The 12,225-nt window shown below is 39.6% G+C and overlaps 1 protein-coding gene across 1 annotated transcript in view; it reads right to left on the bottom strand.

The window, feature by feature from the left end:
* Positions 1-1,488: 1,488 nt before the first annotated feature.
* The window catches only part of TGFB2 (transforming growth factor beta 2), a 77,581-nt gene continuing 66,844 nt past the window's right edge, over positions 1,489-12,225 (bottom strand). The window contains exons 3-7 of the mRNA XM_006115568.3: positions 11,508-11,640; positions 11,281-11,391; positions 9,619-9,796; positions 8,457-8,610; positions 1,489-5,222 (exon numbers count right to left, since the gene is read on the bottom strand). Coding sequence (XP_006115630.1) covers positions 5,064-5,222; positions 8,457-8,610; positions 9,619-9,796; positions 11,281-11,391; positions 11,508-11,640 — 735 coding nt within the window. The 3' untranslated portion in view covers positions 1,489-5,063. The remainder of the gene's footprint in view (positions 5,223-8,456; positions 8,611-9,618; positions 9,797-11,280; positions 11,392-11,507; positions 11,641-12,225) is intronic.

Below are 12,225 nucleotides of genomic sequence, written 5' to 3'. Positions count from 1 at the left end.
AATTGGAAGATCCTGTTATTAGCACTCTTACGTCAGAAGCAGCATCTTTCAGCAGACCTTCATATAAATGAGTAAAATGAAAATTAAAGGCCCGATAGTTTTACATTACTGCAGTTTTGTCAGTGTAACGCCGCTGAAATTAATGAAAATCAACCAGTGTAAAATATAGACTCACCCCAAAATGTTTATCCCAAACCTGATTTTTTAGATAACACATGGACCTCAAGGATTGTGACTATTATTAGCAAAGTGTGATAAATAACCAGGTACAAACAGGTGGGTTTTTCCTTCATCATCTAGGGGTGCATAATATGTCCTGGCTAGCTCCTTGACTCCCACTGAAATCAACAGCAATTACACTTGCTTTTCACTTCTTAGGGTCAGCTTCTATGCTGGAAAACACTTTTTAATATACAATATTAATAAATTAATCTTAAAACATTGCTGTCTAGTTCTGGGACCATCCCTCACCTGAGTGATGTGTATTTAAGTGACTAAGGCTGGTGAAGCAAAGTTGAGTTATTGGGCCCCCTTCATTCTTATTTGCTCAGATGACGTGATTGCAAATTGCAGAATGGGTTGGGAAAGACTCTTCTCATAACAAACAGTGGAATCAGATTACTTGTCAAGAGCAATAGAGCCATGTAACTATTTCTCCGCTCTAAACAAACCACTATAAACACAGCGGTTTGTAAGTAGAGTATAGCACTTAGCCAACAGATGACAGAGGTAAGAGCAGGCCGGAGTCTGACCTCTTATGAGACTGTGTGGGAAACTGCATAAAGCAGGAGTTCACAATGACTATGTGGCTCATCCATGTGAACACTGTACAATTTCAATGAGTTCTACCTAGGGGTCTGAGCTGGGTGTGAGCATTTGTCAAATGGATCAAGAAGTGGATTAGATCCTCTTCTTACTTCCCCTAGCACAGCTGAACTAATCTAAATAGAAATTACTTTGTCACCGCTAGGTTGACTTGGTCTGGATTTAAACCCATGACCTAGCAGGGAAACATCCTTCCCCTCCCCACAAACTAATGACTAATTAGGGACGGTCCATAGGGACGGTCTAGACTGTGCACAGTGCAGATCAGGGTCTGGACACAGTGATGAGGAGGTGTAACAGAGGTTTGCAATGCCACTGCCTATGTTGTAACTGTTCTCTGAAGGCAGCAGATTTTATCCTTCAGGACTGTCAATCCAGAACACCTTTTGCTGATACTACATTCACCTAGAACAGTATTCTGTCAATCACTACGCCTGTATTTATACTGCAATGAAAGAAAAAAAACATGGTATGGATTCTGTAATCTTTGCACTAAAGCCGTGCAAAGGTGTGATACATCCATTCAGAGGAATTTTTGTTAGATTTAGACCACAGAAAACAAGTATACAAAAATTACTTTCCACACTAGGCTGAGGCATATAGTACTGAACTGGGGGATTTCTTATGTCAGAAGAAGACTGCCATACGAATGTGACATAAGCATATAATTGAAATAATTTATTTACCACTAGAGCACCAAAAAAACAGACATACACTATGTTAAGATACAAGGTAATCGGTCATCAAAATACAACACAGCTGTTCTTATGTTTCTTTTTTTAAAAATATGCTGTCCATACAATTGTATTGCTTTAAACACACACAAAAATACTGTCCTAACCCAACCAGCTAAGTGCTTTGTTATTCGGCCCCCCTTCCTCCCCGAATCTGATCCTGTGAGGTACTGAGTATCTCCTGCCCAGTGCTGAGTATCCTTAATTCCCACTGTCTTCAATGCAAGCAGAGGGGGTCACAGCACCTCATAGAGGAGTCCTACAATACGCACCTCTTTATTTCCACTTATACCTCATTCAGAGGCTTTGCTCGGGACTTACGTTATGCCTGTCCCCTCCCCCCCACTCTCTTTCTGTATGGGGGTGACTTTCATCCCACAGGAGCTCTGTCTGCACTTTGTAGGATCAGGCCCAACGTCCTTATTCACTACCAGGAAATATATGTCTAAAAACAAACCAAAAAAAGAAAAGATTTAGGAACTGTCAAATAGAACATTTCAAATACTATCAGTGCATTTCTGAGGAAAAAAAATACAAAACAACTCATCCAATTTGGGGGAAATGACCTATTATAACACAATTATAAGGCATTATACATAGAATTGAAAAAACATACCCCCTCACTCCCAAGCTCTAACTGTTGATTGCGTCCAGCGCATTTTGAGTGCAGTTGCACACGAATGGCATCTCAGATCCTGCTCCTTCAAATCAGAAAGCTTCCAAACCAGACTTTTGCCGTGATTAATTGATAAACATCAAGTTGGGTGTTTTTTTAAGTTGCCAAGTTTTTTAAGTTGCCCTTGACCCCTCCTCTCCATCCACAGAATTTGGATATTGAAGCTCATGAAACAGATTAGGGCTAAATACTGCAAATGCCAGCAGTCACAGTACTTTCTGTCTCAAGAGTGTTTCATTGATTTCCACAGGTCTCTTCAGGAGAATAAATATAGATCCTGCAAAGACTGGACCCATCATTTGTTAACTTCAATTTGGTAAATAATAAAAGAACCACACACTCATACAACACCTCATATACCTCTTCTCCACTGAGACAATTGGCACAGTCAGATTATTCACAGGGCTACATTTTTATCTCAGTCAACGTCTATGTAAATTAAAGGAGCAAAATCCAGACCTGCAGCCTGATGCTCCACGGTGTTACTTCAGTTTTACAGCAGTGTTGCTCTGCTGAAGTGACTGGAGTCACATTATCCTAACTTCAAATTAACCTAGTGAAGATTGTGTTTTGTTTGAAAGCTTCAGGGATAAAATCCTGGCCACGTTTCAGTCAACTCCCAGTGAGTTCAATGGAGCTAGGATCTCACCCTCTGTCTTGTATTTGAGGGAATGTACCAGTTATATCCAATTGTCATATTTCCACGCACAGTCTTCAAGCTTTTCCACTCATAACAATTTATAGTATGAACTCAATCAAACTGTTTCTTTTAATGTTTTCATACATCTTTGTCTAGTTTAGGGATCTGTTGCTATTTAGTGATTTTTAAACAACACATTCAATGTAGAACTTTTTTACTTCCTCTAGAGTACTCTGAAGATTGTTAAGGCCCAAAGCAGTGTCCTAGAAGCCTTATGTTCCTTTTGTTAGAAAAAAGAAAAGAAGGTGTTATCTGAAGAAAAAAAATAAACAAAGTTAGACAAAATTTACAGACACAGGGCTAGATCCACCAAATCTTTCCACCTGCCAAGAATCTCAATAGGCCTCATCTGCTGCTATACAGGTCTGCAGAAGTTTTGCCATTGACCACTTAGGGAGCAGGATCATTCCTACAGACTGACTGCAGGTGAAAAAAATCACTGCTGTGCCAAAGGGCAACAGAAGGCCTGTAAACTAAGTTCCACACAAACCTTGTTTTGAGGGTGTTAGTGATGCATGTGCAGGCCTTCTTCACAATAGTGAATTTCCCTCTGTGTGAAGGTTTGTAGGGCTGAGCCCTAGCCTCATATCAGTTAGGCTATGACAGCTTGTCCTGAAAATATTGTTTCCTTATCCATCTCTTTGATTCTCTTTAGCCAAGAAAATAAACCAAAATTGGGTTTAGTCGCATTGCAATTCACTGCTACAAATGTGGATGAACTAGGATGAGGGGAAAGGGAGAAGGAGAATATTTTAATCTACCCTTTTTGTAAAACAAAACACAAATGGAGTCAGGTAGCTTATGTCATAATGATGAACAATATACAAAGCACATGTATAGCAAATTATTATAAAACATGTATTTGTAGTGCAAGTCAAAATATAGGGACTCTGCTCATACTGGCCAGCTAGAGGGAAACATGACTGAGTGATCAAAAAAAGAGCCCCCAATTCAAATTCAAACTCATGAGAGTTGACAGTATTACAGAATACAAAAATATGGTGGAAAGTTTACACGTTACACATAAAGTACTTAATTTCTTTAATAGTTTACAATAGAGATCTACAGATATGTTTCCAATTAAGCTGGCTTTTACTACCCACCTATTGTAATACTATATTGTATTACTGTAATACCTATTGTAATACTTTTACTACCCACCTATTGTAATATCAAAGGAACAAAACATCCCATAGCATAGCTATATAGCAACATATTAAGGTCTGAAGATTAGACCAATACGTGTTAAATATTTCACTGGTTTACTAAACTGACATTTTAACCATTTACAGTAAAACAACAAAAAAAAATCTTATAGACTTGTCTTTGAGACGGAAATAGAGCATCCTTTATTAGTAATTTTTTTCAGGATTTAAAAACAAGGGTTTGAGACCTTACAAGAAGCCTCCCTAGGCCACTGGCATGTAAAATAAGGCATTTTTAAGGCAGATTTTCTCAATAATGTAATAACTGACTTCTATTTCAATGGAATAAACTAACCACTATTTTCAGGATCTTTTGACCTTGAGTTCCCCTAAGCATTAAACATATTTCTGGCAGTTTATTTGGTCTCCACTTTTTCCATGTTTCTTTTTTTTCCCCAATGGCGAAGAAATGTTCATTTGATAGTTTTTACATACAAATAAATAATGCACTGTTAATGCTAAAACTAAAAAGAATGGGTAGGATGTCTATCGCATAACAATACAGAGAGATCAAGTAAGGTATGGGACAGATACAGCAACTCCACTTAATGGGATTTTCCTGTTTTTTTCCTTTCACATAGTAACACTAACACATTCTTCCAGTGTTTATTTTTAAAAGGTGTGGTTCTTTTTGTTGTTGTTGTTGTTGATGATGATGATGATGATTTTGGTTTTTGTTTGCTTCTTGTTTATCTCACTAACTGAGCAGGTGAAATGTAGGATAAAGGCCATCAATGTTTTGATTCAAAGATGCAAGTTTTAAAAAACAAAACAAACTTTCAAACAGTTCAGACGAATACCACTTTCTTCTTCTTTTTAGGTTTTTTTTAACACTGATGAACCTAAGTTTTCTTTTTTCTTCTTAATCTCTTTTTTCCTTGGTTATTTTTATGCATTTTATTATTGCTGTACAGGGATATCTTTTAGCTGCACTTGCAAGATTTTACAATCATGTTGGAAAGTTGTTCAATTTTGGGTGTTTTGCCAATGTAGTACAGGATGGTGAGGGGTTCTAAATCCTGGGACACGCAGCATGGTGAGGCAGATGCTTCTGGATTTATGGTGTTATACAAACTGAGTACCTAGAAGAAGAAAGAAAAAAATTGGGATGAAAATTGTGCCAAAAAAATCAACGGCTATCTATCTCCATCTCTAGCATCTTTTGCTCTGATAGGATGCGCAAAAGTTTGAGCCAAAGTCCAATGAAGTCAGTGGACAGACTTCCCTTGACTCCTGCATGCTTTGGATCAGGCCTGATCATGCTTTACAATTTTAAGAGTACATGTCATCCCTTTGGCTACATCTAGACGACAAGCCTCTTTTGAAAAGGAGCGTCTAGACTACAACCTCTTCTTTCAAAAAAGCGAGCCGCTTTTTCAAAAGAGAGCACCCAGGTAGTCTGGATGCTCTCTTTCGAAAAAAGGCGTTCTTCCTTGTAAAATGAGGTTTATTGCAGTCGAAAAAACCACCGGGTTCTTTCGATTTCATTTCGAAAGAACGTGATGGCAGTCTAGACGCAGGGGAAGTTTTTTCGAAAAAGCCCTGTAGTCTAGACACACCCACTGTCTCTTCCCAATACAACTTCATGCTTTCTACCTCACCCACTGTGTACCCATTATCAACAGATGCCAATATACACAGAGATATCCTTTCCTGCTTCAAAAGCCTCCTAAAAACCTGTTCCCTAGCACATGCTATTTCTAGATGGTAGTGTGTGATGCCAGCTGGTAAACCATCTCTGGCACAGACAATTCACTGTACAATACTTTGTGTTTTCAGGGCTGCACAAATTGCAATGGATAACACAATTGGTGCTGATATTCAGCCTTCATTTGCTTTGGGGATCTCTTATGCCCTTCAGTTACTGATCTCTTTATTTAGAGAGTTAGCTTCTTGGCCCAGAGGCCCTGTCCTCTAACTTGGCTGCAAAACCCTAGGCAACATAATGATAAAAGTAAATGATAATGTGTGTGCAAAACTTCTGTTAATGGTAAATAAGCTTAGTCAGAGTTGAATGGAAAGGTTTTGTACCTGCCAAGACTGAGCTGAGTTCACTCTCTACAATGTGTTAAAGCAGTGTTTCTCAAAGTGGGCCACGGGCCCGCTTTGGGAAAGCTGCTAGCAGGCATGTGCTGCTTTGTTTACCTAACGGCTCTGTAACCACGGAGCCTCATGGCTCCCATTGGCCCCAGTTTGTTGTTTCCAGCCAAATGGCCTGGGCCGCCCTGCTTCCCGCAGCTCCCCTTGGCTGGAAATGGTGAACCAGAGCCAATGGGAGCCATGAGGCGCCATGGCTTTGGAGCCTTTAAGTAAACAAGGCAGCGTGGACCCACTAGCAGTTTCCCCAAAGCAGACCCATGGCCCACTTGGAGAAACACCTTTTTAAAGTATCAGTGATATACAGTAATTAATTGCTGAAATCAGATCTTGGCAGGTGAGTTTAGAAAGGAAATTATTTTAAACTATTTTATTTGTATCTACATTGACCTGATTTGTGCACAGATAGGGGGTTGAGGGCACAATGGGCTTATGGATATTATTCTAGGGATCTCCATGAGAGACTACCTTGGAAATTCAGCCCTTAAGACCACCTTTTATTAGCTGCACATTTTGTTAACATGGTAGCCTCAAAAGAGCTATATTCATGCTTTCAGATTTTAGTTGACTGCTTCCTAACGTTGGTTTGGCAAATGCATCAAAGGGAGAAGCGATTTGTTTTTCTCCCGTGCAGCTACGTCCATTGTTGCTGCTATGGATTCATTGTGACTCTGATAGCAAAACGCTTGCCTGGAACCAACTATGGCCAAGTTAGTAGCTCTCATGCCATACTAGATTCACATGCAGAATGGTTTTCTCTAATGGAAGTATGTAGGTTACCCACTGATGATACATAGGTATTTCCGAGGATGCCATTAATGTGTTAGTTAAATACTAAAAGATCTTTTCCCAGAGCTTCAGCATAGCATTTGCAGTGGAGACAGAAGTCCTGTTCAGTACAGAAACACTAACTACTTTATTAAGCAACCTCTGACTTGTTGGGGAACTATCCAAACCACATATTTGTGACCATGACAGTTATTCTTCCTTTTTCCTTAAAAAACAAGTGCTGCTCCAAACTTTGCATACTACTACTGTGTATAAGAAGGAATTTATACGTCTCTCTTGCATCTACGCCTGTTGACACCACTGGAATATACTGACGCAGCCAGCCAGCCACATATATGCAATGAACGTATGCTGAACTGTTTCCATTCAAGAAAAACACAGGCCTGGACGATAAGATTTTCTCATACTAGAGAAAGCAAGATTACTCTTCAATGTGCTCAAATCCAATTACTTGCTAATACTAATCTGATATTTTAAAAAAGTCTTAGAGGGGTAGCTGAGTTAGTCTGTATCTTTAAAAACAATGAGTGGTGCTGTGGTACATTAAAGACTAACAAATATATTCTATCATGAGCTTTCATGGGAAAAAACCCACTTCATCTGATATGGGTTTTACCCCCAAAAGCTCATGAGTGAATATATTTGTTAGTTTCTGAAGTGCCACAGGACTACTGATATTTTGAAGGCAGCATGAGGAATGAGAGCCATCATTCTTGGTTTGAATCCAACTGCAGATTCCAGCGCGCAATGCTACAGAGCCAAGTTTAATGTTTCACATTTACTGACTCTCACAAGTAGACCCCAAACTAGGGAATAAATCACATCTACTCAGTTTTCAGGAAACCTGTGAAAGATGGCATATCAAGAGTTGAAACCAAAACCCTCTAGTTATCCAAACAATAAGTAAGGTCCAGGCAGTGACAGCAAAAGCTTCCCTACACGGATACAGTGCTTTTGCAACTTTGTAGGTGAAAGAAAGGGAATCCTTAATGGAAGCTACATTTTCTGAAGTAGCCTTGCAAAACTAGAATGTGTTAACTTCCAGAAACAGCACGACAAGGCTTAGCTTGTCGACTTTGCGAGCGGCGAAGCTAAAGCGCTCACTTTGTGATGTTTAGGACATATGTGATGCATCCATATGTCTTGGTGATGGGCTAACTGTTAAAATGAAATTCACTCCCATGCAGAGGGCTAGCACAAGGGCACATATGACCCACTCAATCTCTCAGCTGAGGCCTTATGCCGATCCCCTGTACATGGCTGCATTTTACCACTCGGTCTTGAACTTTGAAAGCTTTTGGTATTTGGTGGCAATGAGAATATCACTCTACCCAAGGTTTTAACACAGTTACAGGAATCACAGTCACAGGATTCCTGTCACATAATAATAAAAGTCACAGGAATCAAAGTTCTCAAAAGGCAAGACTTACTCTGCTGTGCTGAGTATCTGAGCTCCATAAATATGGGCAGGCCCCTGCACAAAAATTAGCATGATACCCTTTAGGTTCATGAATCCATTTCCAGCCAAGATCCCTCTTGAAGTCAATATAAAGTGGACGCAGGCAGCAATTATCCTGCACATTTCTGGAAATAAAAATACAGAGAAATGCATTGGTCAGAAGCACAGTGGGTGTGGGTGGGTGGGGGGTGTAAGTGCTTCCTACATAATGCTTATCAGGAGACCTTAACCCTGACTTTCATATTAATTCACACTGTAAGATTCCATACTGTGCCTAAGCAATGATTTCAACTCCAAGCACTAAGGACCAAGTCCTGAGACCACCAAAGTTAGACCCATAGTTGCCTCACTACTGATGTTAAGATACAATTAGACAAGTAATCCCATGTACAAAGGAAGCACTAATCAGACTTGAGTCTACCCATGATGAATTGGAGGCATATATTTGAGAAATTATAGTTGTCTCCTGTGTAGAAAAAATAGTACCTGAGAGACTTAAGATTTTGTGGCCCTGCAATGAAGAACTATGCAGGGCAACTGACCAATCCCTACGGCATTATGTGACTCAGCTGTAGCTCTTTAAACTGTGAGATACTGGCAGAATCTACACTTATGAAGTTCAAGAAGAAAAAGAGGCAATTACTTGGAAAACAATACAACCTCAGAGTATACACAACGCTTAACCACAATTTTGCTCTGTTCACACATACAATTGTTTGCCAGACTTAAAATTAGGAACATTCCCCACCCCCAGCTATGCTCCGTTGCCAGCGTAAACTTCCTCTGGGGAGATTAGCATCCTTACATGATCTGTTTCCTGCGATTACGTATTTGGTGTGGTTGGGGACTAGTACTGGTGGATCTTGATTTCTTGTTTTCTAAAGGTCCTGGGCACTCTCAGTTCTCCTTAACTTCAACAGAAGGTGAGCACGAACCTCCTATTACATGCAGATCCCACATGGACATGTCAGTTTTATTACAGACTAATCTAACCTGTCTGAGAACATGGGGCAGAGTTTTGTGTGAATATCTAGTGAAAAGAAATTTAGCAAATCATATTATGAACAACCCAAGTTACGCTTTTAGGCATGTAGGAGTAAGTATAAGTAAGCTGACTATATACATGTATTTACCTAAAACAATATGCAGCATCTAGAGCACGCTTCTTCCGCCGACTGGGTTGTTGCGACTCAAGTCTGTAGGAGGGTAATAACATTAGCAGAAGATGTGGGGTCTTCCCACTGTATTTTTTCCTACTGGACCTGAAAGCTTTCCCATCACCACTGGAATATATGTAGGAGTCATCAATACCTTCAAAAAATACATTTTGGTGATAAACATTGTGTTGCTTTTTCTTCACAAATTATATAAACCATCTCTTTAAAAAAATCTGTCTTAGAAAACTGGTGGTGAGGACATCATCTGAGTGTATCATGGGGGCAGGGGATCACAACCTGAGATCTCTGCATTAAGGTATATACAGTATATACCCTCATGTCTACATTGTATTGGCCTTCCCCCAATGATAAGCTATCTGAATGGCTTTTTGAAGGCACATAATAGATCTATCAACATTAGTGATGAAAAAGGCCTATTGGCTCACCTATCCATATGGGAAAGTCCACTTGGTCTATGCTAGTTTTAAAAGATCTACATGATGATGATTTTGCCACTTTTTATGGGAGACCAATTCAATAGAATGAGATTCATAGCTTTTAAGGCCAGAAGGAATCATTAGATCATCTTTTGACATTTCACCTTCAGTTTCCTGTGTTTAATTTAATTTTATTATTCCTATTTTAGCCTATTACACCACCTGAGCAATTCATCTTCCTCCTTCATATTTACATCTTACAAACGCTTATACAGTCTCATCTCCTAGAGTCTTCCATGTCACTAACCAATACATATTATTTTGTTCAGGTGATCTTCCCTCATAAATCGGTCCTTCCAGCCCCTTCATCTGGTATATAATGGCAATGGGGACTTTAGAAGCATTTGAGGTGGTTTTTACAGTAGCCACAGAACCATTACTCTTCCAAAAAATGGTATCTTGTGATCAGCCAGTGTCTGGCATCATGATATTCTTCATGTCATGTGAGTGGCTTCTGTCCTCCAAGCTGAAGACATTACTTATTTATTTGGGGAATGGAAAGCAAAAACACTTGACTACTTCCCTGACTATACTAGAGAAATTTACCATGCTGAGAGAACTGTTTAGTCCCTCTAGAACACATCATAGATGACAGTGCTGCAAATACTCTCTGGATTATACCTGCCTACACCAGCACTAATCAACAGTTGACTCTGTACTATTGTAACCTGTACCATGTTAGTGCCAGTGTGGCAGCAATAAAATCATTCAAACGGAAGCAGTTCAGTCAATACTGTCAACTCATTTATGACCCATAGTGCACTGGTGACCTTTAAAGATCTCCCAGAATCCACTACTTTGGGAGTAGCTGCTCCTTGAACTGTGAGATCAATAATGATTGACAGTGAAATGAAAACGGTATGGAACAGGCTAGTGTGGATGCACTGAACCATTTGTGCATTATTGATTCAGTTGCAGAACAGTCCTATTTTATGGCATTGCCATGGCTTCTCCTGTGTGTCCTCAATCATCCCATTCCCTCCAACAAACAGCCAAACTCTCTAGTTCTTCATCATGCTCCCACATGAACTGTATTTTATATTTTACAGAGACCAAAAAAGGTCCTTATATTTATATCTTGTAATCAGCAAACATCAGTGCCCTCTGTACAATCCCAACCCCCATTTTATTGCTTCATTACCTGCAAATCTTGCTTCTAGCTCTTCACTTTTATTTGGGATGATATAATTATTTGAAGGCACGAAGGTGCAGCATGGACAGTGTAAACTTATCTTAAATCCAAAGTTCCTCTCTGCAAAACATGAAGACGAGGGGAATCATTTTTACCTCTGGAGTGACCCTGAAATAATTCAGGTAATGGAGTTAAAGTTTGGGTGGGAATCAAGAGAGAAGAGCACAAGTCATCACCTTTGTGATGGAGCCATTCATGCACAGTTTCAGTGACATCAAAAGACAGCCATTCCCCTTCAGCTCTTGTTTTAACCACCTTGCTATCAATGTAACGCTGTCCTGGTGAAGGGAGTTCTTTGGATTTAACAACCTGCAAGAAACAGAAGACAAGTCAAGACTGTGTAGATTGCAATTTTGCAGACTTATCAAAATGGACACTATGTAGCTAATTGTAGAGGTGCAGCAGAATAAAGCAGGGTAAATCCTACTTGAACATAGCTTTTTATTTATACTGCTGAGAGTTATCAGAGGGTTAGCTGTATTAGTCTGAAACTGCATAAACAACGAGAATTCCTGTGGAACCTTACAGACTAACAGATTTATTAGCGCATAAGCTTTCGTGGGAAAAGACCCACTTCGTTGGATGCATATAGTGGCAAGGTGCCACAGGACTTCTTGTTGTTACTGCTGAAAATGCCTTTTTTTTACCCCAAATTTCATTCCATCTTAGTTTGTATTTTATATCAACAGGTTTATCAAAGCCTAGTACTGAGCGCTATAAGATTTTTTTTTACCAATATGAGGCAGCACACTTTCAGATTCTGCAATGCAATGCAACAAATTCTTTTCCTTATTTCCAAGCAACTGAGCAATTACCTCTTTGCATGCAATCACAGATTTCACATTTTCCTTCCTAGATGTAGACTGACGTATACTATCTGTGGACCCAAATCCC

The sequence above is a fragment of the Pelodiscus sinensis genome, chromosome 3 (genome assembly GCF_052426305.1).
Source record: "Pelodiscus sinensis isolate ZL-2025 chromosome 3, ASM5242630v1, whole genome shotgun sequence".
Classification (NCBI taxonomy): Eukaryota; Metazoa; Chordata; order Testudines; family Trionychidae; genus Pelodiscus; species Pelodiscus sinensis.
Note: the sequence above shows the minus strand (reverse complement) of the source record. Positions and strands in the feature narration are given on the sequence as shown.